This window comes from Gavia stellata, chromosome 16 (assembly GCF_030936135.1).
Source record: "Gavia stellata isolate bGavSte3 chromosome 16, bGavSte3.hap2, whole genome shotgun sequence".
NCBI lineage: Eukaryota > Metazoa > Chordata > Aves > Gaviiformes > Gaviidae > Gavia > Gavia stellata.
The window spans coordinates 5795317-5823225 of NC_082609.1; the positions used below are offsets into that span (position 1 = coordinate 5795317).

General features: G+C 43.3%; 1 protein-coding gene across 2 annotated transcripts; it reads right to left on the reverse strand.

Moving 5' to 3' along the window:
• Positions 1–27783, reverse strand: RASGEF1C (RasGEF domain family member 1C). 2 transcript variants are annotated; one of them, XM_009810269.2, is made up of 13 exons: positions 27607–27783; positions 25854–25976; positions 23123–23260; positions 17485–17697; positions 15273–15347; positions 11544–11639; positions 10340–10442; positions 10158–10237; positions 9302–9397; positions 4020–4115; positions 2561–2684; positions 438–510; positions 1–25 (listed from the first exon to the last, which is right to left on the reverse strand). In XM_009810269.2, the coding sequence occupies exons 1-13, from the start codon at positions 27781–27783 to the stop codon at positions 1–3; spliced, it is 1419 nt and encodes a 472-aa protein (XP_009808571.2). The 2 variants fall into 2 exon arrangements, with proteins under 2 accessions (XP_009808571.2, XP_059681391.1); XM_059825408.1 differs by lacking the exon at positions 1–25 and adding an exon at positions 18648–18650 and having other exon boundaries at positions 434–510.
• Positions 27784–27909: the final 126 nt, after the last annotated feature.

Here is a 27909-nt window from a genome sequence, read left to right on the forward strand (position 1 = left end):
TCAAGTCTTTCCTAAAATAGTGGATCTGTAAATTTAAAACATAAGAACAATGAAAAAAAAAAAAAAAAGAAAATATAAAGGTGGGTGGTTTTTTTTAAATCATTCTCTTCAGATTCTCACTTACACCAAACCATTATACACCTCTTATCAAAGATGTAAACTGTAGTTAACCTAGGACATTTTTCATCTACACCACACCTCTTTTGCATGGGTACAGCACTGTATAAATGCACAAGTGGAGGATAGTCTTTAAATGGTGGATAATTTGAGATTATGATTACCTTTTATCAGTGCAGCCTCAGCTCTGCAGTTTAGTCTTAAACAGAAAAGACCTCCATCAGAGGTCACGTTTTAAATGCCAGCACTTTACAAGCTTTGACTATCAGTGCAGCATTTTGAAGGTACTTTAGAAATGAGCTGATGAAGTGAGTGGTTACCTTAAGGATTTCCACCTGTCTTTTTCTGTCTGGTTTTCCGGACTTTCACTTTCATAGGAAGCCAGATACAAACCTGGAAAAGGCAAATATGTGTTATTCCAACAGCAAGAGCAACCCCCCATCTCTCTGCATTCTTTTATGTCCTATATTGGACTACACAGCAAGAGAAACTTTAAAACTTCATGGTCCATCAGGTAGCTGGTAATCAGTAGTTAAACAGTAGGACACTGATGTTCAGCTCACATGTCTGCCTTTGGAAAGCTGTTAGGAGCCCAGAGTCAAAATACGTTAGCATGACCTTCTTATAACAATATTAAACAGTGAAATGGTCTCTGGTTTTGCATGTAGATATCTGGGCCTATTTACTCCATCACAGCACTGCTACCAGTCTTATATGAACATTAAAAAAGAGAGACAGCGAGAGCTGACAGCTAAACAAATAAACTTTTTAAAATTAAAGATATTCCCATCACTTAACACAACTTTATCTTCCTCAATCTTTTTAAAGCTTAGGGGGACGTGGTATCTTCAATGAATACAAAACACCCTCAAGGTAAGAATCAGTTACAGAAACCAGAGAAGGAACACAGTAGAAGAAAATAAACAAGTCTTTTTTTTCTGCAAAACTTTGCATTGTAGGATGCATTTTATGATACCAAAATGTGTCCAGGCTGTAAAGTCTCCTCTGCAAAAGCTGGTGATACATTAATATCTCACTGTCTTCACAGAATTTTTTTAAAGTAGGCTGTGATTTGTGTTCACGCACATCTCCTCATTTGACTGTTTAGCAATACTTTATTCTTTAATGCTTGAACCATCTCAGTATTCAAGTCTGTGCTACAATTTAATTGCATTTTAATATTCAAGTGTTGGCCCACTATTCCTCCGCACTGTGACAAGCATAGTACAGCTGCATTTCACACGCCACTGCTGCATCTCTCTAATATATTCTCCCACCGTTTACCCAGGGCATGTCTTTCTGCTCTGCACTTCCCCTGGGTAACAGGGGAGGCCCGCTGTGGCTTCTGCAAGGGCATCTCATGAAAACGGTAAGGATATAGGAGAGGGCATGAGAGACAAAATCTGCAAACAATTAGTGGGTTGAGGTCACCCTTTTTTGGTCCACAGCCTGAAAACTATACTTTTAAACACCACTCTGAGATACCCCTGACTCTCACTTTCTGTCCCTTTAGAGCCTAAAACCAGAACAAATGCCTCCATCCTATCTCTTTTTGATATGTATTACTTTAAGCACATTAATTATTCCATTTTGGCAGTCATTCTTCTTAGGATTTAGACAGGATTTTTGAAGCAGTATTTTGTGTTCTGAAGTAGTCTTTGAAATAAAAACTGTCTGGTCTGATTAACTTGGATTAGTACAGAAAACTGCCTATAGAATCAAGAAAAAATAAACCCAACACCAGTATAGCTTATGGGAACATAGCTATAGACAATTCTATGCATGACAATGTACCAAGAGCCAACTGACAAGAACCAATATGAAATGACACAGTCTGACATCCTGGATACCAAACTGCAGAGCACAGATAAGTATAAAAAGACAATCAGAGAAATAATTTCAGAACAGGGCTTTCATAGCTACAGCTTAAATCAATTATTAGAAAAGATTTTTCTTAAAAATTCTTCTTTGTAGATAACGTTTTTCTTTGCTGTAGTGGAGGAGGTCAGCTGGACTACTATTGCCCTGGGCTGTGTTCACTGAAGAGATGACAGTGTGGGCTTGCGGAAGAGATTAGTTCTGGCTCCATCAATCACAGAATGAGTGGCTAAGGGACAGATGACATTCACAGCAGTCCACGACATGGTTGTGTAGCCTCTTTTCTTGGTTACAAAAATAGGGCCACAATGGCAACTTCCTACACAGTGCCTTACAGAGAAGTTGTGGACAAAAGAAAAGCAATCAGGCAGCAGCTTCATGAGCTAGAAGGTTGTATTTGCAAAAACACGTTGATAGACTGGGGATAAACAAGCTGCATGACAGGAAAGCTAAGAAAGAACTGGGACTGGTCAGTGAGAGAGATCACCAAAGCATGGATCAGGGTGTTAATTAGTAGTGATGAGGAGATATATTTTCAGCGATTAGAGATTGTACAGAGTCTTACCGTCTTCCGTAAAAATGGGAGCAGTATGCAAGTAGTGGATGATGTTAGGGTCTTGTTCAAAGGGACACTCCACTTGCTTCCATGTTATAAATTCTCCTACCTGCTTAGCCAGTTCCAGAAATTTCTGTAAACGTAAAACCATTCCTCTCAGATACAGTAAGATTATCTCACTAAAACAACCACATTCAAGCAGAAGGCTGGGATCCAGGATCCCTCGTGCCAATCACAAGGACAGTAGGAGAAAAAAGCCTTGTATGTTTTAGATGGGTACATTTTCACAGTTCATTTACAGTGGGAAGAGGGAGAAAAGGGTGCACGATGTTCCTTCTTAAAAGTTTATACTTAAACAAAAAGGTATCCATGAACAAAGGTATGGGTTACACATAAGTACTTAAGAATAGAGGACATAAACTTTGATGGAGCAGATATAAATTACAAAGTGGAGTAACTTCAACACCTCACACCTCTTTAGGCCTAACTGTAAACATACTTGGCAAAAATGTTCTGATATAATTTAAAGGGATGCCAGGCTCGGTATTTTATGCATTACTCACTATCTCACAATGCCAGTAACTGAAGGAGAAATTTAATGCAACAAACCAAAGTGATGCTGAAGAAATTATTTACAAAGAATTTGAGAGCTGAAGAACTATTTTCTCATCGACACTGGGCAGTTCTTTCTCTCGGCCCCTCCACCAGAATACAAGAACACAGCACAATGCAGAACACCCGAGTGCCTGCACACTGCCACTAGCAACAAGTTGTACTAGTATAAAACCATCTGCTCCAGCACAGAACTGGGATTACTCAGGATGTGTGACTAATACTACCTGGTGCCAGGGCTGTGGGGGAATATAAATCCTTCTGCTGCAATTAATAGAAATTCTTCTGTGTAAAACCTACAGCCACGAGATAATACATTTGAATCCTTACATCAGCGGCGTGACATTTGCCTCATGGACACAGTCACTCTGTACTCTACACGTAATTCTGCTTGTATTCTAATTTTTCTTTAATGACCACAAGTAATTTATGTCTTACTTTGCCAAACTTCTTTATTAAAAATGAGAAAGGGCTAAAAAGGCAGATAAAATAAAGTATAAAGCATTTTATACTGACTTGTTTCTGTGTGTGTAAGAAAAGTAGTCTTCCATGTTTTCTGAAAAAGTCATCTTTCCCTCCAAGCCATAAGTATAGTCATTTATACCGCTGACACTATATTTCTAGCAGCCAACCGACATCAAGCAAGTTAAGATGATCTGCTTGTAATGTTTATATAAAATATACACATTAATTATTTAAAAAAAGCATTCTGGGATTGGTTTAACCTTCACACAGTCACTGGAGATCATCCCTTTTGGCATATTTAGTCTTTGCCGGTCTGCACTGAAATTGCAGGCAAATGGTCTCAGATAGTGCTATCAGAATGGGATAGATAAAAACATTTTTCAGATCTTACTTCAAAGTTGACGTGTCCATTTGGAAGGCGATTAGCACATCCTTCATTCAAAAAGTAAATGTCTTTGATCAATAGGCTGAAGAAAGGGATCACAATCTGTGAAGAGAAATGACATAACTATTATCTTTCCAGTACAGTATTTTCTCTGCATGAAAGAACTCCTCAATCAGGAGAGAGGAGAAAAAAGAAATATTAACTTTTCAGTGTGCTGTGTACTTAAAAAGCAGTACAGTGACAGGCAAGCGTAAGGGCAGTACGGTATAGAGACACCTTCAGCCATCAGGAGAATGTATGCTGAAATGAATATGAACTGAACACAGTGTTCACTGAGCAGAATAACATGACTAAGAAAATGCTAATAAACCAGTTTATTATCAACAGCATCACTGATGACAAGATCAGACAGCAAAGAGCAAAATAAAATTGCAGAACTCTTCCTTTCTCTGTTTGGTCTTTATTTACACAAATTGAGCAATTTAAAGACAGCTGGCAACCAAAGAACCAGTATTGTCCCTGAACAAGGAAAGACAGAATAAAATTTGATGACCAAGGACTTGTCTACAGACAGTTAATCAGGAGCCATTTCATTTCCAACAGCTCTATGGAAGGCTACCTCTTGAGGCATGTAATTTCCTTCCTGGTGCCTGATTAGTACAACCTGCTTCTCCAAATTAACCTGCAGACAGTAGGACTGAAAATATTAAGTTAGTTGACAGGAAACTGCCAACAGTAGCCAGAGAGATCATTGTAGCGCTCAAAATAAGCCCTGGGCATCACCCAGGGCAAAGTGGCGTACAGCAGTGATCCAAGCTTTCTCTCTAACCCATCAGAGTCAGGTCATAATTTGCTATAGAAAAAGTCTACTTCTAGGTAGGACTCTTGAAATGAATGGAATTACAGCAGGGATGAATTTGATGCCAGATGTTCTACAGCAGAAAGCAGTAACAGCGCTCCTGAAGTGCATGCCCAGCACTTCAGCAGAGACCCGGAGTGCAGCAGACTCCCTCTGGGTCCTCTTGTGTCACAACTCAAAGGGAAAAGAAAGATAACACAAAGGACCAGTCCATGGCAAAGCTGAAGCCCAGGGCTCTGGGATTCGATATGCAAATCTGAGTCTACCCACCTCTCCAGCAGTGGCACTGTGATAGAAAAAGGCCGCTTGGAGGGTTTGAGCTTGGAGGGTCAGCAGCTACCTCTCTGAGCATTTTCCTGTGGCAGCAACACCCGTCTGTTAAGCCACTAAGTATAAACTTAATCACCATGAACTTAAAGAAAAGCATATCGCATGGCAGAGTGTCCAAATGTTTCCACTGCCCTATTTGTAAATTAACTGAACTGTAGCTTGTTAAGTGTGCACCAAGTTAAAGTACCTTTATGGCATGCAAGACCAGCCAAGGGAGCTGGTGACAACAAAGCAATCCTTTAGTTAAGAATTTAACGTCATACTGGTACTCCATCTCATGCTGTACACCAGCTGTAACGGGTTATGAAATGGACCTAGAACAGGATGGTGGCCATTATTTTCCAGTCTACAGCTTTCACAATGCAACAGTGAGTGTGAGCAAGTCACAGACACGAAAACACCTACTGCGGCAAGGAGTCTACAAGCCGCTACCAACTCATGCTGTGAAAATGGAAGCCAATTTCTGTTTTAGCTAAAATACCACACGCAGTAAACTGCTAAAGATCTGCATCTCTGCTGGCTTTTTTTATGGGACAGCCATAGATAAACTCTGTAATGTCAGTGCAATAGCTATAAAAAAGCCTGGACTGACACTCCAAGAGCCACTGGCATTATCCTGATACATCCCACTGATACAATATAGGAATGGAAACAAAACACAGCCTAACCCCCCAAATGCTGAGCGCTCTTATCAGGGTGAGGTGGAGCAATTTCTAATCAAACTGAGCTAAGTGTGTTTCAGGATTCATTTTTATATCATCCAAACTAGATCAAATCAACCTGAGGTAAAGAATACAATTCAGTCTATGTGGTTGGTTTTCTACCAAAAACGATGATAACTCTGAAACCAGTGTGGTCTTTTAAGGTGGAAAGATACAGAGAGCTGGAGCCAGGCACTGATCCCCAGGTAAAAATTACTGCTAGGTTCTGTCTACGTCTTTTTTGCAGGCAGATGCGAGCTTGTTCCGCCCTGCTCCACGCTGCCTGGGAGCTAGGTCACCATCATTAGTGGTACTAAACATAAACTAAAAGCCTTGCTGAGAGGGAAGGTATATGAATGTGGGCTCAATGCCATGCTAATACAGCTACAAAGCCACCAGTCAGCTCAGAGCGCGGGTAGAGCTTGTTCTCATCTGCATCCAAAAGGAGTCAAAGACATACCCTAGGATACCAATTCTCTACACACTTCCAGGGGATTTCTGTCTTTGGGTTACCATTTATTTCCCCAATAAAAATATGTTACCCTGTATGTTTTGTTTTCCACATTTCTGTAGGAAAAGCAACAGAAGTGGATATAGCTACACTCTAATGCTGGCTTCAATCCAGGCCCTTTGCTAGCATAAAATCTGGGTTAGTGCCAGAAACTCGTATTTCACTCCCTTTTGATTCCCCCCCTGTGCCATCCAACCCACCCACATGCTGAAGGACAATTGCCTCCTGCAGAAAGAAGAAAGCTAATGAGATCGGACATGTTCTTCCTCCATAGTATCAGATGGCAACAACACACAGTACCGCACTGTACGTACTCCCAACATTTCAAAGCCAGAGAAATGTCATTAGCACAATGCAGGGTTTCCCAGTGGAATGACTTAATTTTGGAGATGGCATAGGTCAGCTGACTGCATAGATAAAACCAGACTTAGCTCCTAACAAGTACACCCCTCTGAATTCTGCATGAAACATCAGCCCTTCTTCATTACCAGTTCTCTCACCCTGCATTTTGGCAGGTTTATTTCTGCCGCTGTATTGCACCTCTCAACTTTGAGAGCTGCCTTGCCGTGCCTTTTTACAAGCCTGCTCCTGAACGAGTAACGAGTAGTTACAACTATGCTGTTTACACACTGGGGGCTGGATTAGAACAGTGAGGACTGAGGTCAGGGGATCCTCCATGGGTATATCAAGACCCTTCTCCTACAACCTGTGCAGCAGTCTTGCACGAGCACCCTGAGGATGAGGATGGAGCGGGTGGTGAAATCAGGCAGTGCTCTTTGTGCCAGAAGGCTGGTGTCATACGGGGGATTTGGGTGAGATGCGTGCACAGAGTAGGAGGGAGGGTGCCCCAGGTCACTGGCTCACCCCGTCTCCCTCTGAGGATCTAATTTAGCCCCTGAGCTGTGCTTCTGTTCAAGTGCTGTTCAAAACTCAGCAGCCAAGACACCAGCCCTGAGGAGAGAATAAAGTAATATTTCTGGTGAGGTTGCCAGTTAAATATTAGCTCCTCTGAGCCTAAAGGCAGTTTTTCTTCCTGCGAGACACAACCCGCTGCTTAGTCAGTTGGTGTGCAACAAGAGCGCTCCCTCCAGAGCACCTTCCTTTCCAAGCAGATGGACCGAGGGCTGAAGCCTCCAACTGTGCTTCTGGGGTGGCCACTCGTGGAGAAGAGGGGTGAAGGAGATTGGGATCTCAAACTCTTGTACGCACAATTCAGTTTGAAGATAAAAATTTTCTCCAGAGTGAGCTCTGCTACAAGTTTGCCAAGAAACAACATAACATTTTCTATCAAAAAAGTGATCATCTTTCAATTTTATTCAAACTCATTAAAATAATTAACTGATAATCTATCTTATAAAAAGAAACAAATTTCCGTAATTCCTACAGCAAGAGTTACATGATCTGTTGTATCTGGCCCTGTAAAATACCCAGTGTGAGTAGCTACCAAATCATATCCTTGAGCATTTTCTTGAACTAATGTTATCTACACAGGAAAACAGAATATGGGCTTTTTCTTATGTAAAATAGATTCCTTTCAATCTAATAATCTCTCTGCCCTCAGTCTTAACCCACTAGTGGTAGAGATACGACACAGATTGCTAACTTCCACATTAAGTTGAACAATACAGCAACTGGTTTGAATATATATGACGGTTGCAGAAGAACTAAACGGCAGAAGCATCTCAGACTGCCAGGTCCTCGCTGCGGTGTGTGAGTTACAGGAATTTCTCTGCCAGTCACAAACATCCAAAGCCATCATCTCTTCTTTGCACAGAGAAGTGCTTTTCAGAACAACTCAGTGTACTCCCATTGCAGCTGAGTCAGCCTGCGACCAGATGCTGATCTCATTTCAATGTAAATGCTGTGAGATTCCATTAGCTTCAGCAGATTTACATCAAATTTACAGGGATGTGAGATTAGCATCTGGCCTGGCTCCTCTAGTGAACGAATACTAAATTCCATATTCTGCTTGTTCATGCAGTATCTACTTTACCTTAGCCATACTCTGCACAGAGATTGCCCACTTAGGACTACGAGCAATCGCAATGTTAAAAACAAACCCTCTTTCATAAAACAGAAAAAAAGAGAACTGAATGGAGAAATGAGAAAATTAACACGAAACACACCAGGGCACAAAGCAGGAGGATCCTGCACTAACATCTCATCAATCTGATTTTTGCAGCATCAGTGACATCTCAGAAAGCTACGTGTCTGCCACAAACACTGATCAAACACTTCAGTATTTGCTCACCGAGATGGCAGCAACAACCAAATAAAATGAAAATTCATGAGGACAGAATTTCACCCCAAATTTGGTGCAACAAATTCAAACCAGACTTCTTTGCAGGACTTGTGGTAAGTCACCTTTCCTTAACGTAAATGGAGAACGACCTCATCTCTGAGCGCTGTGCCCTTTGCTCTCTATCTCAAATCACACACTACACAATAGGGGCTTGTCTGCGCAGGGGCCTGGCTGGCACAGTTGTAACAAAAGCGCAGTTCCACCTGGGCCTGCCAGGCTGATGCTCCACACCAAAATAAAAGTCATTTTCACCTGGAATACCTGTTCCATCAGATTTATCGATCAATGTGAATTTTCTGGGGATATAGAGGTGCTGCAACAAAGTCCTCCATGCTGTGTGTCCTGCCCTCTCTAGCTCCCCAACATCTGAGAGCAAGTCCACAAAAGCCCTGTGATCCATGGCAGACTCCTTTCAGCCACAGATTTACGTTTTCAATTGAATTTAGCAGGGCACGAGCCTTACATTGGCACCCCGGGGAAGGGAGGAAAGCAAAGCGTTTGCATCAAGCCTTTGAGCCACTGACTCTCAGCAGCAATGCACACCATCCATCCATTTGGAGGTAAAGGGGATGTGGTCACACCTACCTTCTCCCTGTTGCTGTGTGCGGTGAGTGATCTGTGAGCAGCCCCCCGCAACGCTGTTCTGTAGTTATAGAAGTTACCAGTAGGGTCCATCTGGTGCTAGATACACAAAAGAAGACGCGTTGGTTAGAAAGTGACCTGGGTCCTCTGAAGACAACTTTACCCTCAGTTGTAGGCAAACCCTGAACAGAGCCTAGCCTACAGGAGCTATTTAAAAGATGTGTGCATGAGGCGCTTAGGGAGGTGGTTTAGGGGTGGACTTAGCAGGGTTAGGTTTACGGTTGGACTTGATGATCTTCAAGGTCTCTTCCAACCTAAACGATTCTATGATTCAAAAATCCACATACACACAAAAGCCCCTGAACCAAAGATACAATGAGAGATCTACAGATCACGGCTGTTTGTACCTTTGATTTTTCTAGTAACAGCTTACTGGGCTTTTATGTCACAAATAAGCACTGCACATTTTACATATGCCAAATCCTGGCATCCTCAATACAAAAAAACAACCTTGGGCCTTGTTCACTCAGCCTCCGAGGTATAGCTTGGGAGCTTGACACTCAGCTTTGTGTCTGTGGCCAAACAAAACTGGCATCAGTGGAAGCACTATGGCTTGCATATAGGCTCATATTTCTGGTTTTTTTCCTCCTATTTCTTTGAGTGCTCTGATTCTCCTCTACATATCAGCAGCTTCACACCTTCCTCACTACACCTGGGAAACTTCAGCCAGAAACTGGCCTTCTGCCTGTGAAACATGTCTGCAAACATCTCACACCTGGATAACAATGTGAAAATTCACATATAAAAAAATCCAGAACATAATTCAAGCAGTGGATCAACACCCTTGGGGTTTTTTTACCTCAAGAATGAAAAATTTGGCTGTTTTCACTTTTGACCAAGTCTTCTTTAGCCTGGAAACTGGACTCATGTTCATTCCAGCTACGAGTGAGAAAGAAGAAAAGAAAGCCATGGATGAGAGTCAGGTTTCCCCTTGTCATCCGTGACAGCTGATGGAGAGACCTGGTTAGAAGCCGTACTTACAAATGATTGCCATCAGCGAATTAAAATTCCCTATGTTAAAGCACTCTCGGGCAACGTCAATGAAGAATTCGATGACTTGTGCTCGCTGTTTCTTTTTTGCAGGCTGCAAATTAAAATAAATGAATATCTGTAATAAGCATATGCAGAATTGGAAGGCATCTTAGGCACTTGTTCCATACATAGCATGGGTCCATGCACAGCTTAGGCCATCTGCTTCAGTCACTGGCCCTAATTGTGTTCCAGCAATCCAGTGGATGCTGGTGACTGGCAGTCTCTAAAATCAAAGCTTTCATTGCAGTGACACAGAAGAAATTCATGGCAATTCCTAGGCTCATTTCAGCTAACATCTTAGCACTGAAACAGGCAGCCCAAACAGCCCTGGAGCAGTGCCTCAGCTCCCTGCCCGCCTCCCCCAAGTCAGTGGGCACATCAGCACAGACTTCCCTAAGGGCAGGATTCCACATCCATGTAAAACAGCAGCATCTTTGTCCCAGAAAGACTTTGTTTCACTGCATTAATCCTTTTCCCCTCTTCTGGCCCTTTCAGCAATATGGCCAAGCCAAGCAGTGGCTTGCATTTTAAAGACACGTTTTAACTGGACTGGAATCACCCCATCTTTTCCAAAACCAATCTTCAAATGGTAATGCTTTTGAGCCACGGGCTATCTAGGCTGTTCATACTGCTACTATTCCTCCCTTCCACACTCTTTTCAAAGGAGAAAACATTCATTTCATTTTGATGTGGCCAAGTTAAACAAACTAAAACCACTACCAAGTTAAAAAACAACTAGTCACAGCTACAGTAATGGGCAGCAGGACAAAGAGCCACGCAATGGGAATTCACATGCCCAAGAGAGCTTTAGCATGACAGATAACAAATACTGCTCCACTAGAATCTTTTCCAGCAGAAATCTCACAGGATAATTCAAGGCATTTTTTCCCCTCTTTTTCCCTGCAGGTTCATTATGCCACACTGTGCTCCTACGACATCAAGAGAACAGTGTATCCCTCGTGTGTCACCAGCTCTGTTTTGCAATATGTTTGTCATTTATCAGGTCGCTTCTGCGAGTGCAATATTCCTAAAACCTACCATCAGATGCTTAGCTAGGTCATAAGAAATAAATCCCCGGGTTTGCTTATTAATGTAAAATCTCAAACTGGTACATCAGGCACGTGGTAGGACATGCCACATACTTTTCACTTACCATGCAAATTTCTGTTGCTACAAGATAGCAGAGTCTATTGAACCATTTCACATAGGCCTCAAGGTTACTCGTCTTTTTCTGGTCACTGAAACAAGTCTGGGGAGAAAAAAGCACAGAAAGACATATAACTGTTCCAGTCAGCTGCCTGATCGCTAAGATAAATACTACACAAAGGTAATTTTTGGCCACATCCCTCTCATGCAGATGGAAGACTGTGCATTAAGGGCCCCTTTCAAAAAGTCAGTGGGTAGGGGGGTGTGGCTGGCAGATGCACAGGGTCTCACTGAGTGTGTCACACCGCACAATTCACGCTAGTGTGTAGGAAACTGCCCCATTTTGCCTGCGGCAAGTGTTCACCAACACAGTCTGCGCTGACCCTTGTTCACTGCGATATTTACAGCCAGGGCATTGCAGGATTCAGACAGCAACAAGAATATGCAGAAGGAGTAAGACAAGCACAGTCTTCCACAGCACGCGCAGTTGTGGCTTTGATTCCAGGACTTCCTTCACCTCAGTAAATGCAATCACCCACAGCCCTTTTCTGGAGGGGAGAGACCATAATTCAGTGAAGTGAACAAGAGATAAGCAAGAGAAAACACAGTTCTAGTTGCTTCTTTATGGAAAAAAACCATTTCCCTTATTGAGTTTTCAGGATAATAGGCTCTCTAGCGACCAGCTCTGTCTTGATGGCTGCTCTTGAACAGGTCACTTACATGCCAGAGATACCTCGTTGATAAGAGCCATTACAAGAAGCACATTTTTCACTTTTTTTAGATGAAACTTAACATATATTCCCATAACTGATACAGGCTGTGGGAGCAGATACTTGGCTGAACTATTCCAGTTCCTTTGACATCAACAGATAATTTGGCTGCAGCAGAGTGATAGGGCAGTTCACACAGCCCGAAGATGTTGCTTGGGATTACAAGAATCCAAGTCCTTTTCCCAGCCCTAAATTCTTAGACTGTCCCTCTAGGACACACCGCGCTCTAGAGTTCACGTGATTTATCTGAACATTCATTAACATCCACTAGAGGGTATCAGAGAATACTGATTTTTTTGGTTTATTAAGATGATCATTTCCCAGAGCTACCACAAATGCATGCCACTAAGAAGAAAATCACAATGCATAAACACAGATCCGTCAATGTGATTACCCGTATTATGTAAGTTGAACAAGTGACTAAAACCCCTTAAGACCTGGGTCTTAACAAGATTCCCAAGGTAATTAAAGGTAAGAAAAAGTTCACCTGTGATTCTGTATACAGGCATGTTTAGAAACAGAAATCACAGTACCATGCAATGGAGCAAATCTTAACAAGCCTGAAATTCGTAGCCACTTTATGAGTAGACTACATATACAACAAAAATGTATTTTAAAAGCATCTCGAAGGTAGATGTCAGCAAGCAGCAGGTAAATATCAAACAAAACAAAGGATACCCAAAGCAGCCCCTGTATACCCACAGCAGTTACTTTACTTGCGCTCTATGGTATTGTTCCTTATTATAGCAAAAAAGTACACAAACCCTAGGTTTTGTTCTGAATATAGTATTTCCATCTCAGCACTGCTGTCCTGTTCCAGGGCATAGGAACCACAGCTAATACCACAAAACTTGTGAAAAATGTGCAACAGTTAAAGTTGAAACAGACTGCTTTTTAAAGGTTAAGCTTTATAAATGGCAACAATATTTAACACCTCCCTAGCATCTTCCATCTGCAACTCAAAGTGCTTGATAAACATTCATAAATGAAGCCTTTCGAAGCCCTCATGCAAGAAAGATGTTTAATATCAACTCCAGCTGGAGGGAGTTCAGACCAGAGCCAATTCCCTGTGGTTAACAGGGGAGGTCTCCATGGGTCGGGGAATGATACGTCACTCCACGTAAGGTTTGTGCTCCTATGTACAATGTTCTGCCAGGTCCCACATGATACCTCGGCTATACCTTACCCTGGTGGGGAGGCTCTTCTGAATCATTGCTGGGACCTCTGGTCAGCCCAGGGAAAGGGTGAAGAAAAGTTGCATACTACCTCTGCTTTCATCAGCCTTGCTGACTTGAATCCCAATAATTTGTTAGCGGCATGTCTTGTGTGAAAATGTTACGGCAGTTTTTGCTTTACTAAGTAGATCCTCCTGGGAGGAAGACATTGCCTAAAATCAAAAGGCAATGCCATGGTGCATCCTTGCTTTGCGCCTGTTACGTTCGCTGTTATTATGCACTTCATTGAAGTCACAGAACTGTTATGGGCAGCACCTCAGTGTTCAGATTTGCATCTGAAGAACATGCGTAACTGTCAAATAGCTTGTCATAGTCTGTCAAGATGATTTGCTCGGATTTCCCATCCCACCATTATTTTCAAGCTCTCCGTCTCTCATTCTAATCTTTCCTGTCCACCTTAGCTTATGTTTCCTTACATTTACTTTGTAACCTCAGTTTCTCTTCAATCTTGGTGGTATTCTGTGCTGGCCCTGCACTTGAAATTCCAGATACCGCTACAGCTGTTGTGTGTACGTTAGTTTATAACTGAACATTTCCTTCTTCCTCTTAGCATCCCTTCCCCTCTATGGCTTTATGCAATTTGATTTCATTCACTGCTGCCTCCCTCCCACTCTTCCAAAACTCACTCAAATTCAGTGCCCTCATTTGATCTCTTTCATTTTACTTCACAACAGATATAATGACTGTTCATTTTCAGTCTTGTCCCTCATGTTTGCAGCAGGTTGCTGAAATCTCACTGTGGCTGGTTTGGTAGTTCATGTTTCTGACACATCTTTGCTACCTTGGGGTTCCTTCCTAAAGAATGTGATCAGTGCTCAGAATACTAGAAACACCACCTCTGCCCACTCCCCTCTCCCTGGAACCAACAGCAGAATCCCCAGAACTCCGATAAGAGAAGGAAAGAGCCCAATGTTGCACTTTTTAGTCATCTATCCATCCATTTTTTCACCATTACAAGCTATTCTGGTGCTCTTTGGGCAGCACTATAAACAGATCTTCCTGTTATGTTCAGCATCCAATGATGAAATTCTGACGTCGATGTATGAACTCAGTGGGAGCCCATATGCAGATCTGGGGAAGAATTTTCCACCCTCTTTCTTTTCTGGCAGTATGTGAAATCTCTGACTCTCCCTCTCTCCAGCCAGGAAGTCTCTTTCCTTATTGAGGCACTCACTGAAATGCTGCTTCAAATCCCAGTGGAATCACTGGAAAGACTCCAACTGGCTTCCACGGACTTTGGATGGAGCCCTGATCAGGCACTCCACTCCCTGCAGTGCTTTGGGTTAAAAGCTATTGTGTAGAGAGAGAAGAGTATGTTGATTCATGACGCACTGACTCATTACTGTGGTGTCTGGGCACACATTATGGGCATTACATCACGTCCAGAGTCTTTACGCCTTCAACGCTGGGAACAGACATTCCCTGGTTGTGTACAGCCACGAGCCATTTGCCCTGGTCAAAGCAGGTTAGGAGGAACAAGCCAGAAAGCAGAAGATCAGGGTGCTGGCCAGTCTCAGGCTGGGACATAGTCTCACCAGGAAGGAATGGCAATGACCTGGCAGCGTGAGCTCTACCAACAGGTCCCGTCCTTGCTGCGAAAATACAGGTCATCAGTCAGCCTGGCCCTGGTCAACACGTGGCCCAGGCCCTGCTCTTATGGATCTCATCACATCAGTTCATCTAGAACAAACAGTGATTGCAGGAGACACTTTGCATGTGGACAAACCATACCTTGGTGCCATCCAGAGGGTCTTTATGTACAAATGCCTGCACAAACTCCTCAGGTCCAATGTGACTTAGCCTTTCCTATTAGGGGGGGGGGGAAAAGAGAGAGAGAGAAAGAAGTAAGAAAGCACCCCAGAATCTCTTCTGTTTCTTTTGGTAAGACATCCCCATTATCTGTCAGCTCTGAATGGTGTTACTGAACTGGTAGACAGCCAACTAGCACCAGACATTAAAATTCATAAGAACAATTAGAGTTATTTCAGCAGAAAGAAGAAAATGAGAATAACTATGCCTCATTACTGACAAGCCACAGTAGGAGCCCTCTCCACTGCCCAGAGAGAAAGGTGCTAGATGCACAAGGCTCCATCTGGGAGCCAGCAGACCTCAGTTCTGCGCTTAGCGCTGCCACAGACCTGTTGTGGTAGCCTTGTTTCCCAGCTGTGAAAATGGCAGTACCGCTGTGATCTGGTAACCACAGCAATCCACTGCTCATCCGCACACACAGTGCTCTGACCCTACCTCCCCACCCCCTGAAGCTCAGGTGATGCCCCGGGGCGCTGGCTCTGTGCCACCGGGGAAGGAAGGCGTTGAAGATGCGTGTGCTTACATTAAAGGCATCGCTTACACTGTAGAGTGTCCCAGGCATTACCCAAAACAAGAGTAAATAAAGCATCCAGATCTCTCTTAGTAAAGAACAGGCCATCTCCACCAGCTCCTGAACAAACCTGGCAGCTCCAGCCACACAACTGGCCTTCTTATTAGGCTTTTCAATTCCCTTAAACATGTTTATTAGAAAAAAAAATATTTGTTGTAGGCCACAAAGATATTTCAGAGGAGATATTTTGGAATTCCTACAGCCCAAACTTAGAACACTCAAGCAACAATAGAATTAGCAGTAGTTTTGCTTAAGTGAAGATTTTATGGCTACTCCTATACTATTTCTCTCGGCTTCACACCTTACCACTGATAACTGTACAGGACTCTTACCAAAAAATAACTGTTATTTAACAAAGTAGCAAATAATTCTTACTAATAAATAAGCAACAGACAGTTTCAGTGCAGAGTAGTTGATGTACCGGATGCAGTAAGTGAAAGAGAAGGCAGAGAGCATTGATTACAGTAAAATGGAGTGAAAACCTCTACTGCATCAGTTTTAAAAGCTCAGCGGTGCCCCAGTTACAGGGAATTTCCCCTTGAAAGACAGTTGTAGGGTGGAGGAAAAGAAATGAAAGAAAAAATCTCCACGCAAAGGGACTTCTGCTCTCTGGGTTAAGTTATATAAAGCAAAGAGAGCCAAAGTTGCATGTTCTGAAAACTAACCAAGGTGAGAAGATGATCCTAAATTTGAGGTTTCTGAACTATTCCACTTCTTGACAAAGAGAATATCAACTACCTTCAGAATTCCCAAGGCTAATTCCATGATATTCACTCCAATCCACAGTCCATTTCATGGTTTGTTTTTCCAGCCTTCCCCTCAAGGATGAACAGTGTCTACAGGAGGACAGGCAGCAGGGAATCATTAGAGCATCAAGAGATCTGCAGATGGCAGCAATGTTTTATGTTCTTCTGTGAACATCCAGGAGGTCTACAGGGAGGACCTGAACCTGGGAGAAGGGTGTGCAACACAACAGCCTGTCCAACATCTTGGTACTGCAATTGGAGCGATTACCATCAAAAGCCTGTTTGAGAGTGAACTGCAGTCCAAGGAGGGAAACAGCAGGACTTCGTGTGGGTGGTATCTGCACACCCTTGTATGTCCATGCACATAGTCCCAAAGGGAGGAATGAAAAACACATCAGACAACTCAGATGCTTTGTGTATCTGTAGAAATGGATTTGAATTGTTAAAATGTATTCCAAATTAATAAAAGGGCTAATGACCAGCCATTTCAATAGCACCTTCAGGTTGTGGGACTCGGAGCACCTTACAGAAGTGGGAATGCCTTGACCTTCCTGTGACTATGACTCCCATTTCACAAATAAGCAAGCTGAAAAGGTAAGGTGACCCGCCCCAAGATGCACAGGAATACTCTAATATATATAGCTTGCTTCCCAAGCATCTCTTAACCTGTCAAACCCTGCCTCCTGCTGCAGTGCTGATACAGCACGGGATGTGCTGCAGCAGTGCAGACGTTTTCTGGTTGTGTCTGGAATACTTAGCAGCTGATGGCTTAAAATAATATCTCTGACTGCAGAAGTTGGGAACCATTCCCACTTACCAGCTCCACATGTGTCAGCTGCTGAGCCAGAGTGTAAGGGTCACTGCAGACGCTCAGGATTTCTCTCTGAATGGATGGAGGTTTACTTTTAAAGGCAACCAGCTTATCAGAGACAGCAGCACTGATCTTGACAATCCCTTCTTGCCCATGGCTGAGGGTTGCAAGCTTCTGATTCAGGGTTTGCAAAAGCTGATTCATCTTTTTCCAGTAGGCCTGGGGAGACAGGGAGAGAAAGAAACATAAACCACCCACAGAACTTGACAAAGGGGTGTTTTTATGCTGAATTTTCCCTTCTGCAAAATACTCCTAAGCCAGCTACAGGTTACCATTTTATTTTCAACAAGCCTATTTCAGAATAACCAGTTGGCTTAATTACAGTTCTGTGCTCTGGACCACAGAAGCAGACTGCAGTCAAGAGAAGAGGCAGGCAGGACTGGTGGGTTGGGCTGGCACTGATACTCGCATATTCCTGCCAACATCAGGATCAGAGGAGAGGTAATGCTACAACATGAGTTACTGCAGCTTTCTGGAGCACAGCAGCATTTGGTACCTATCCTTTATGTCAGCTACGTCTTGGCCGAGAACTCTACCTGTTAGTGGTGCCTAGTCAACTCTTATTTATTATGAAAAATAAATGTTTCTAAGGCTATTCTCTCCACCCTTTTGAGCTGAGAGCAGCAGAAGCATGCTGCTACTTGCTACCCAGTTGGAGTGGTCTGAGCATCGTGTAGCTTTGAGTATTTAATATCCAAAATGTTAATTGCTACAGAAGGAAGCTCATATCGTATTCCAAGCACAGCCATGCGCTCAGCAGGACAATCATTACTAAGTTGCGCAGGTTGTGGAGCAGCTCTTTGCAGACAATGAGCGGAACTGCTGGCCATGGAGGATTGGCAGAAAGAAATGCCTTCAACTCTTCATGACTGACAGATGTAGACATCATAAAATTGAGATAACTGAGAGAATTGGTGGATGGGCTCTAAAGACAAGGATTAATTGGAAATGTCCTTGGGCAAAGGCCTCATGTGGAGCATGGGGTGTACCCTGCTGAGGAACACAGCCTCATGGGCTTTCCCAGCCAGAGAAAGGAGCATCAGGCAGGGGTGCAACGGGTGCTTGCTCGATTTCAAAGAGCACAGTCACTTGGGAAAAGCAGCTGCTACCTGCTGCTAGCTAGCTGACCTACTCCCAGGTCCTCTTCCAGCACAAAGACACACAGTGGAGAGATCCTCTGGCTGCTCACAAGTGGAGTAACTCCTCACTCCCCATCCAGAGAGAATTTAGTAACATCAAGCTGCCAGTAACATCAGTTTGTAATCTGTCAGTGTGAGACCAGAGCTGGCACGGAGCCCTCTTCTGTTACATCTGTACTGCACGGCAGATGTACACCCTGGCACCCTCCACGCAGTCCTCATCATCACAACAGAGACTTGGCCGGAGTGTGCCTTCCCATGAAGACCAACACACACCTGTGTTGCATCTCAAGCTGGATGCAGCCCAAGTCTTGGGAAGTACTCCTGAATCCCATGGTTTAGATACAGCCTTTGTCTTCTTCAGGCTTTTGTAGACTGTGGATAGTCTTCAGTGCTAGGCATTGACAGCATTCATGTTTTAGGTGTTCAAGGTACCAGAAGCCATAGTCAGTGCTCTTCCCACCTACACAGGATCGCACCTGCACGCTAGAAGTAGCATCTCCTACTATTTCACAGTGAAGATTTACATGCTCACGTCTACCCTGTTTCCATTACAGTCTGGGGCTGGAAACGTCCAGAACATCCCAAGTGCTTCAACTTTTGCTGCAACACTTTAATTGTCATACAGCTTTTCTAGCAGAAGATTCCACATTACTGAGGAACCTCTCATTTCACTCAAGGAAGACACTCTCCTGAGCTGGGCTGGAACACGGGCCAGATAAGCAGGATGTAGTCAGGCTTTTTTACAAGATAGAGCTGGTAAGTCTGAAATGAAGCAAGTACCTAGAAGGCAGGAGGGACTTGTCTTGGAAAATGACAACACATGTTCTATTTGGAAGCAAATCACACAGGAGGAGTGAAAATTGAGTGACGAAGACATAAAAATAATTAATTGAAATATTTTTTAGAAAATAAAAAACATTTTTTCAGTTTTCATCTGTTCATGACGTATACTAGCTCCAAGGAAGAGAAATGTCTGGCCTTCTTCATGTAAATCCTCATTCAAACAGATGGTCACACTTTTGATTTACAAAGACCGTCCTGGACCCAAACTACTGAACACCATCTAAATATTTCTCTGGTTTACACCCAGGTGTGTTTGCAAATCTCAGCATAGCTTATCAAGCTCTATGAATAGAATGTTATTTTTTAGTGGAAATTCAAATAGCAACATATTTGGTATTTTGTGAACATATTTTGTAAACAGGGAAATTAATTCTGGGGGACGGGCGGAGCACAGCAATGAAATGCAAGTTTTCTACAGGACATGAAACATTTGGCTAAACAACTTCTAGCTGAAAACCCAGTTCTCTTTCAAAAAGGAGTTTGGATGAGAAATCTTGGACCAGCCATGAATGTGCAGTATCAAATTCTTCACTGTTTGGATGAAAAGCCAAAAAGCAGCATAAAATTGTTTGAAAGACATGCATATTAGCCAGTCTTTCAATAAAACCTTACCAAGAGATCTAGTTTCACCTAGTTTTGTAGGGAATACGGCATAATAATATAGCTATAGACAACAGTAAACAAAGACTCAGGTAAGCCAACCACCTAATAAAGAATGAAATAAGACACTTAATGGACACAAAAAAGATTATTCAGAAATTAGAGCTCTTGAAAAGACTCACCGAAAATCGGTTGGGTGCACCCTTGCCTAGAAAGCTTTTCTGTGCGTGTTGTGGGAGAAATGAAAAAAAAATCCTGCTTTTGCCCTTCTGAAAGCATTTTCTGTCTTCTTTAAACTATGTTCACTAAGTGAAAACAACATTGTTCATTACCTTCAACATGCTCGTAATTACCTTGCCACAAAGTGACCCCCCCCTCCATTGCACAGGGGCTGCATGCTGGACTCTATCAACCGATTTCACTTCATTGCCACATTAACAGTCAAAAAAAGCACACTACTGTTTAATATTTAAAGAAATTGTTTCGTTCTTAACTGGGAAAGTTCCTCTGAAGATGGCAGGCCTCAGCAGGTGGCTTAGGAGCTCAAATTTTAATTAAAATTTCTAACTCTAAATGCAAATCACAGCACTTACTAAGAAATGCTTCTCAGCATGGACACCTTTATAAGCACATCACAGAGCCTTTAGAAAGTGGACTCTACAAAGGACAGGAGCATACACTGCAGGGGAAAATCCTGCATTAACCTACATGGACTAGATGACCTCACAAATCTTTCAATCTTTAATTTCTATGATCCACAATGGGAACAACTTTCTTCCAAACAACTAATGGGCACCACCACTCTTTCGTGCTGTCCCTTAAAGAAGGAAATTTGCATTTGCAGGATATGAGCTGTTTCTTAAATTAATTATTGATTTTACTCAGGCATAATCACTTGTAATTATAGTGCCTAATATTTGAAAAACAATGATTTGCCCCCCAGGGCACGCATAAGCATTGGTACACAGCTATGCCCACTCCAGAGCAAAGGTATGCCGCACTGGCTCAGGTTAGACAAATAAACTATTGCTTTGTATGCAAAAAGTTGATTTTTAGCATTTACGGCTCTTCACCAGGGCAGCTACTGCTTTTAAAGAGCACCAATAAAGCCCCTGTTCTCTGCCCTTTTGGCTGGTTCCTTCCTTCCAGTGGACATGGTTTTGGTGGGTCTATATGCGTTTCTCTCCCTTCAGATGCTGAAGGGCTGCACGGCACCTTTCTCGGTGGTTGGCAGGAGCAAGTTCATTGCCTCTTCCCCTGGAGGGAGAAGTTTTACTGGTCTGCTCAATGGAATTGAGGCCACCTTGGCTCTTTCTGCAAGTCCTTTGTGTTCCCTTCAGCTCCATCAAAGTGTCACGCAGCTTCCCCCCCTCACCCCTTCTCTCCCACGGGCTGGCCAGCCCAGCCAGCCAAGCCATGCCAGCCTACAGCCACCCAAAAGTGCCAACCATGATGCCAGCCCAGCCCAAGAGCAGCTGTTTCCAATTCTCTCATGTTTCATGAGGGTAGGAGGGTCCAATTTAATTTCCATTGTGCTGCAAGCCTGCTAATTCCTTCTCTCATCTCTCCACCCCTCTTTCTTGGACTCACGGAGATGTGCTTTTTGTTGTACTGAATTGCACCCATTTGTGGCCTGGAGCCAGGCCTTGATGTAGCCAATGGAACTGAATTCTTCTCCATCCCATGGTTAACCTAGAAGTAATTAGAGACTCTCTATGTACTATTTGCTCTTATCCTTATTATTTTCATGGATTTTGTGGTATTTTTAATGTTTCTGAATTAATTTATGGGATTCACCCACCTGAATTTGCAAGCAGGTCTCCCAGAGACTCCACTCACTGTGTCCTACCCTGCCACACACATGGCTCATGCGTTTGAACACCAAGACCATACAGCCATCTAGACTGAGTTTTGCCCAGCAGGCCACACACTGCTGTTTTCTGCCATTTTCATGCTCCTAGAGAAGCTACATGTCCATAAACATTTGGATTTTCTCTAAATGTAAGGACTGTCCCTTGCTATCTCACCGTATCAGCCAAACAGGCTGGATTCAACAGGAGCTGTCTCTTGGCCCATAGATCCTGTGAACTTTGATGGGGATTCCAGCGGCATCAGTCAGACTTGATCAGAGTCTGTGCTCTGTGCCTGCTCGCCTCCTGTCTGGGTCCCTGCTTTACAATGTCAACCAGCTCAAGCATAGGGCCTGTGAACTCTTTTACACAGGACAGGAAGGTGTAAGCCAAACCCTTGTTAGAGTCACTAATGAAAAAGATGACAAAATACAAAGACTGTTTTAGAAAAACCTACCAGACTGAAGACATGTAAAGTGAAGAAGGGAAAATCAGATTTTGGCACAGGTGATCAAGGACATAAGCAAATGGAGGTGAGACAAAAAAGGACCATAAACTCCCCTTGGTGGTTACTCTGTCACAACCACTCCTTTTCTTAGAGAAAGGAAGCCTTCATCAGGTACCTTCAGGCAACTGATGATCTTTTTTACCTCCTCAATACAATCACTTGATGACTCGCTGCTTGCTCCACTCCTCATTCACTAAACTAAACATCCTGGAGCGCTCCCTGAGCCACTGCTTGGCCAGGATGGTGGGTCTCACGTCACGATACTTCTCTGCTAGACTATAACTTGGGAGATCGCAGCTCTGTTGCTATGTGAATTGTGACCACCACATTCAGTCTATGCTGTTCCTCAGATTTTCCATCTGTAAAACGGGAATGTGACTCTCTTACAATTCAATGTGCAGTAGATAAATTCCACTGATGACTCCACTGTGTCCCCATGTCACTGCCACAGGGGTATCTAAATTGAGAGATGTGGCTTCCAGGGAAGCTACTACAGGTTTTAACTGTTAGAGGAGAACAAAACTGTAAGAGTTCCCAGGAAGAGGCACGGAACAGAATGTGGCAAAAGGAGGAAAAGGAGGAAACAAGTGGGAAAATGAACATAACATCTCCACATAACGTCCCAGGTCAGACGTCCTCACCTCATCACATGGGGCTATCCTGTGAATCATGTCTTTCAGATGGCCAATCATCCGCTCTTCCTGAAAGTCATATGGGAATGTCTCCGTCCACTCTGTCAGCAACTGTAAGATTTTGGGTCCAAATTTTCTGATCCGTGCCTGAAATCAGAATGATGGGGAGAGATTGAAACGTGTTTACTCATTGAAGTCTCCCAGCAAATATGCATCTCACTGAAAGTGGGGCCAGATATCCAGAGAAGGAACTAACGGTTGCACCTGCAAAATCTGCACATGTGCAAACAAATAGTGTGGTGCACAAATGATATATTTTGGCATGTAAAATATACCAGCACTTAGATGCATGCACAACTGTCTGTTTTACATGCAGATTTAAATATTCTGCACATGCAGTTGTCCAGTTTATGGTTGGATGGATATTTTGTTGGTGCAACCTTTATGCCTTTTTGAAAAACATCTGGCCTTTTTCCTCATTTGAACCACGTGTTCTTCCCTTTTGTACTTAAAACCCTCCTACATTTTCATCCTTTCCTGAAAAATCGATTGCAATGTAATTCTTGACCAACAAAGAGGTGAGTCTTTTGCTTTCTGGCCGTATGAAAAAACTGCTTAGTGACCACTGGCAGATGTAGCATGAGGAAGAAAAGACGGACAAAACACCAACACTTTAGTAACTTTACCTGAGCTACTGATAATGTTGCTGTCTTCCCACACGAGCTCAAGGTCATGATAGGACGACACAACACCCACTCTCATAACATACAGTTGATGCCCACTTTACTTTTGGTGTAGATTTAACTGAGGATGCAGCAGTGGGAATAGCCAGGAAGATATGGGGCAAGGAGGGAAATGTGGGGAACAGCACAACTGGTGCATTAGTATTATCCCAAAAGACGTCCAGTGTGGTTGCTTCCAAAGCTTCCATCCTCCGTTATCGAAGAACACGTGAAAAGGAAATTGTGTTAAACAACAAACTGCATTTTTATTTACAGAGAACACAGACCAAAACAAACAGCCTTCTTCTGCATCCTACGTTCTGTAGCTAAAGTGTACCCTGTAATCAGGAAAAATTATACTCCTGAGCTCCACAGCTCTCTGCTTTTCAACCAAGGTGGTTAAAATGCATATTTCAGCTTCCACCAACAACAGGTTTCAATGAACCACATCTCTAAAAATAACTGCTGTCAGCTAGCATTAAGCTCAGGCTCAAAGCCCAGCAGGTGGCTGCTAAAGGGAAAGCTTTATTGGAAACTACAAAGGTCTGGGGAGACATTTGCTCCAGCTGTGTAAACTGCTACTACGAATTGAAGGAGAGGACTTTGTGCAAGTCCCAGGACACGGCTCAGGGGACGGGAAGTCGCTTGTGTCCAAAGTTTCAAAGTCAGCCCCACTCTCAGGAACACAAAATCAGCTGTGTCCCACCAACTCTGCGTTACTACAGACTAGTCCAAAATGCAGACTCACCTCAGGAAGATTGGGAGATCTTTGTCATAAGATAATGTTTCTCATTTCTTGCAAAGTTTACTGAGCAGCAAAACTTTACAATGCTCACATTTTAATCCTCCTAAATTTGCAGCTGCCATGGAGAACAGAACCCATCACACACCTCAGAAAAATTGTTTTGGATGCTTCACCTCATACAGGTATTTCTATTACCACAGATCGTACGGGCAAACCCAAGTATCAGATTTCTATGTAGTCTGGCTGATTGCTCTCCAGAGTGAGGGCAGAGCTCCTGTTACTCATACGACCAGTTGTCTGGGCAAAAACAAGCACGCGTATTCAGATGTTGGTGATTCAGTATTTGATGCCAAAAATACTGTTTCAAAGCTGGAAAGGCTGATCCTGAGAATCATTTCAGAATTTTGGGGTTTTTGGAAAGTTGCAACTAATGCACGTTCTTCTCCCCACCACTGCACTGAAGATGCATCTCCTGCTCCAGGTAATGTACTGGATAGGTCTTCATCAATGCACCGAGGAGAGCTTGGGTGGAATCCAGGACTGAATAGGATCCAGTGGGATCCATCTCCACCATAGTGTCTGTGGGACTGCCGGAGGATGCACATGTGTTGTTACACACTGTATCAGTCAGCGGAGTCCCTAGGGCAAAACAGGAGGAGTGCCGACAGAGTAACAGCTTGGATTTTCTCATTCTGTTAGCTTGTCACAGCCTCACTACTGCTTCAACTCGTTCCTGGTGTGCCAGACAGCACTGCTCGGCAGCACGGCTGTGCGGATGATCTGTCAGTGCCGGCGACGGAAGGTTAGTGGGTAGCTGCATGCTGTTATGTAGCGTTCAAAGTGGCAGGTAAGGCCAAGAGGAAATATTACTGTACCAGAAGCAAGAAAGCAAAAGGGCAGACACATTAAGTAAAAATGGGAGAGTGGTGTGTCGACATCTGCGATTGGCAGTGTGTGAGGTTTGGGTCCTACCTCCTTGCATCTCGCAGGCTTCATCAGAGCCTTAAAGAAGTTAAGAAGGAAAGTCACCTGGGAAGACCGAGACAGGGGGAAAGGGAAAATTAAAAGAAGATCTGAAGTGACTACTGCCTGGAGCACTGCTCTTGGACATGGATACTAGGACACCTCAATGTCAGGATCTCGGCAGCAACCGTCATCCTTTATGAGAAAGTTTCATTCAATCCAAAGGGAGGCAAAGGACACACACCAGAGCCCCAGAATTCTCTACCCATTGAAAATACCTGACATTTTTCTGCTGTAAAGATAAACTAACCTTGTCCAGCACGGGGTCGTCCAGCCGCTGCTGCTCAATGCACTTGTGACAAACTCGGGACAAAAGCTCATGGGGTTCGATGAAAAGTCTGGAACTCAGCAGGAATGTAAAGATGTAGGCTTTCTGCGGGAGAAAGACAAGTAGACCTGCTGTAAGCAGCCGCACAGTGGGTAATATTAGCCATAAAAGCCCAGAACTCCACGGTTTTTGCATTTCCACTGGGACAGGGCTTTATGTCTAAAAGACATAAGGATTCCTGACCCTGAAAATGGAACTGGTTGCAGTGGGTGCAGGAGGCAGTGGCATCTCCTTCCTCCACAGCATCCACTTCCCGTCTTTGGTTGCCCAAACCCTGTGCAAACATGCAGCGAAGACAGTGTGTAGGTCACTCTACAGGAGCGTGCCCAGGTACAGGAGAGAGCCCAACCAGGGCTGCGTGGAGGCCAGAGAAAGCCAAACGTGGAGGCACTCGGGCATCTCTGTGTTGTGCTGGGTTGTGCGCTGCAGACACCCCCAAATTAGTCACATCTTGCTATAGTCCTGCAGGTCTCACACAGCCTGTTTTAAGGAATATTTCATTTATTCCACTAACTCCCCAAAATTCATTTCTATCAGCCAAGCCATATCAGATGCAATCCCACAACTGTGAAGCTGTGAGAAGCAGGCCTGTTGGATAAATCCTTGGATTATTTAAAGTAATCCAGCAGTGAATTTAAAATATATGCATGAATCCTCAGTTGTTTGCATCCTGGTGCCTGAATTATCTTCTTTCCCCCAGACCCAGCCACGTTCCTGAGCAGCAGGTATAATATTACACATCACACATTACTTAATGAAAATCTCACAGCCTAATCTGTCCATTACCTATTTTTATTGCCTTTCTGTTCTTTTTTTTTTTAATTGATATGCTTCTTTATTACTTATTTTTAGCGGATCATAAACTGAGCTGTGGGTAATTTAAAACATGCTGTCTGCTCTGCATTGATAACTTTCGTAGTCTTCTAAACTGCCCAGAAGTCAATACTACTCTGTGCTTTGAAATACAAGCCTTTCCATAGAGATATATTAGCACTTAAAAGTCTTCCAGTCAAACTCCCTCCTGAATTCCACTGAGGATGTGCAAAATCCAGTGAAGTCAATGGCTTGCAGGACCATAAACCTGCTTCCAGCTTAGATCCTCACACTGTTGGTGAAGAAACACTGAATATTCACTGATGGAGTAAGGATTAGGATCTGGACTGTGCTGTCCAGTGACTGCAAAGTTGGTGTGAATATAACCCTAGGTAAATTACGAACCCAGCAGAAGGAGCATCTCTGTTGTCACTGAGGGAATGCTTTGTACATGCAGACAAATCTGGATGACTTCAGCAGCTACTGAAATTCAGCTAAATTAATGCCAGTTCAGACTTGAAGTTTTTTTGCTTCAGTCTTCATCTAAACCTCTCTGGGATGCACTGCTACTTTTTAAGTGCTCCGACTGCTATACCACTAATTCATCACCACCGCAGCTTTCCCCCCTTACCCCGTTCTCTTATTTAAATGCAATATCAACTTTGGGATCTGCTTTTTCATGGGAACAATTATAGAGCAGTGAAACAGCATTTAAAGCAATGCATCAATTTACCAAGCTTTAATTGTATGCAGCTTTTAAATTAGCCCTCTTAATTCAAAATTTAACACATTTGCACTTTTGCATAAAGTGCTGCCCCAATTCATCAAAATTAAACTGTTTATTACACTGTGAATTGCTTACTTCAGGGTAGTAATCAGTGGTAGGTATGAGATGCTGGATCAGAGCATCCAGAGATGCTGAGGTAAGGTTTCCATCCTGGAAGATCAGTCCTCCTTGTTCGTCTTCTTTCGAAGTATGTAGATGAGGGCTGAAGCCACATGGGGTAAACATACTGGTAGAACTCAGCGTTTGGGGCATGCCTTCCTACAACAGAGAGAAACGCACGTCAGGGACAAGATCCATCAAGATTCACAGCCACATCTCTCTTCTGGTTGATTTGAAACACACAAGCCGTTAATGAGAGCTTCCTGTTCACAAAATTAA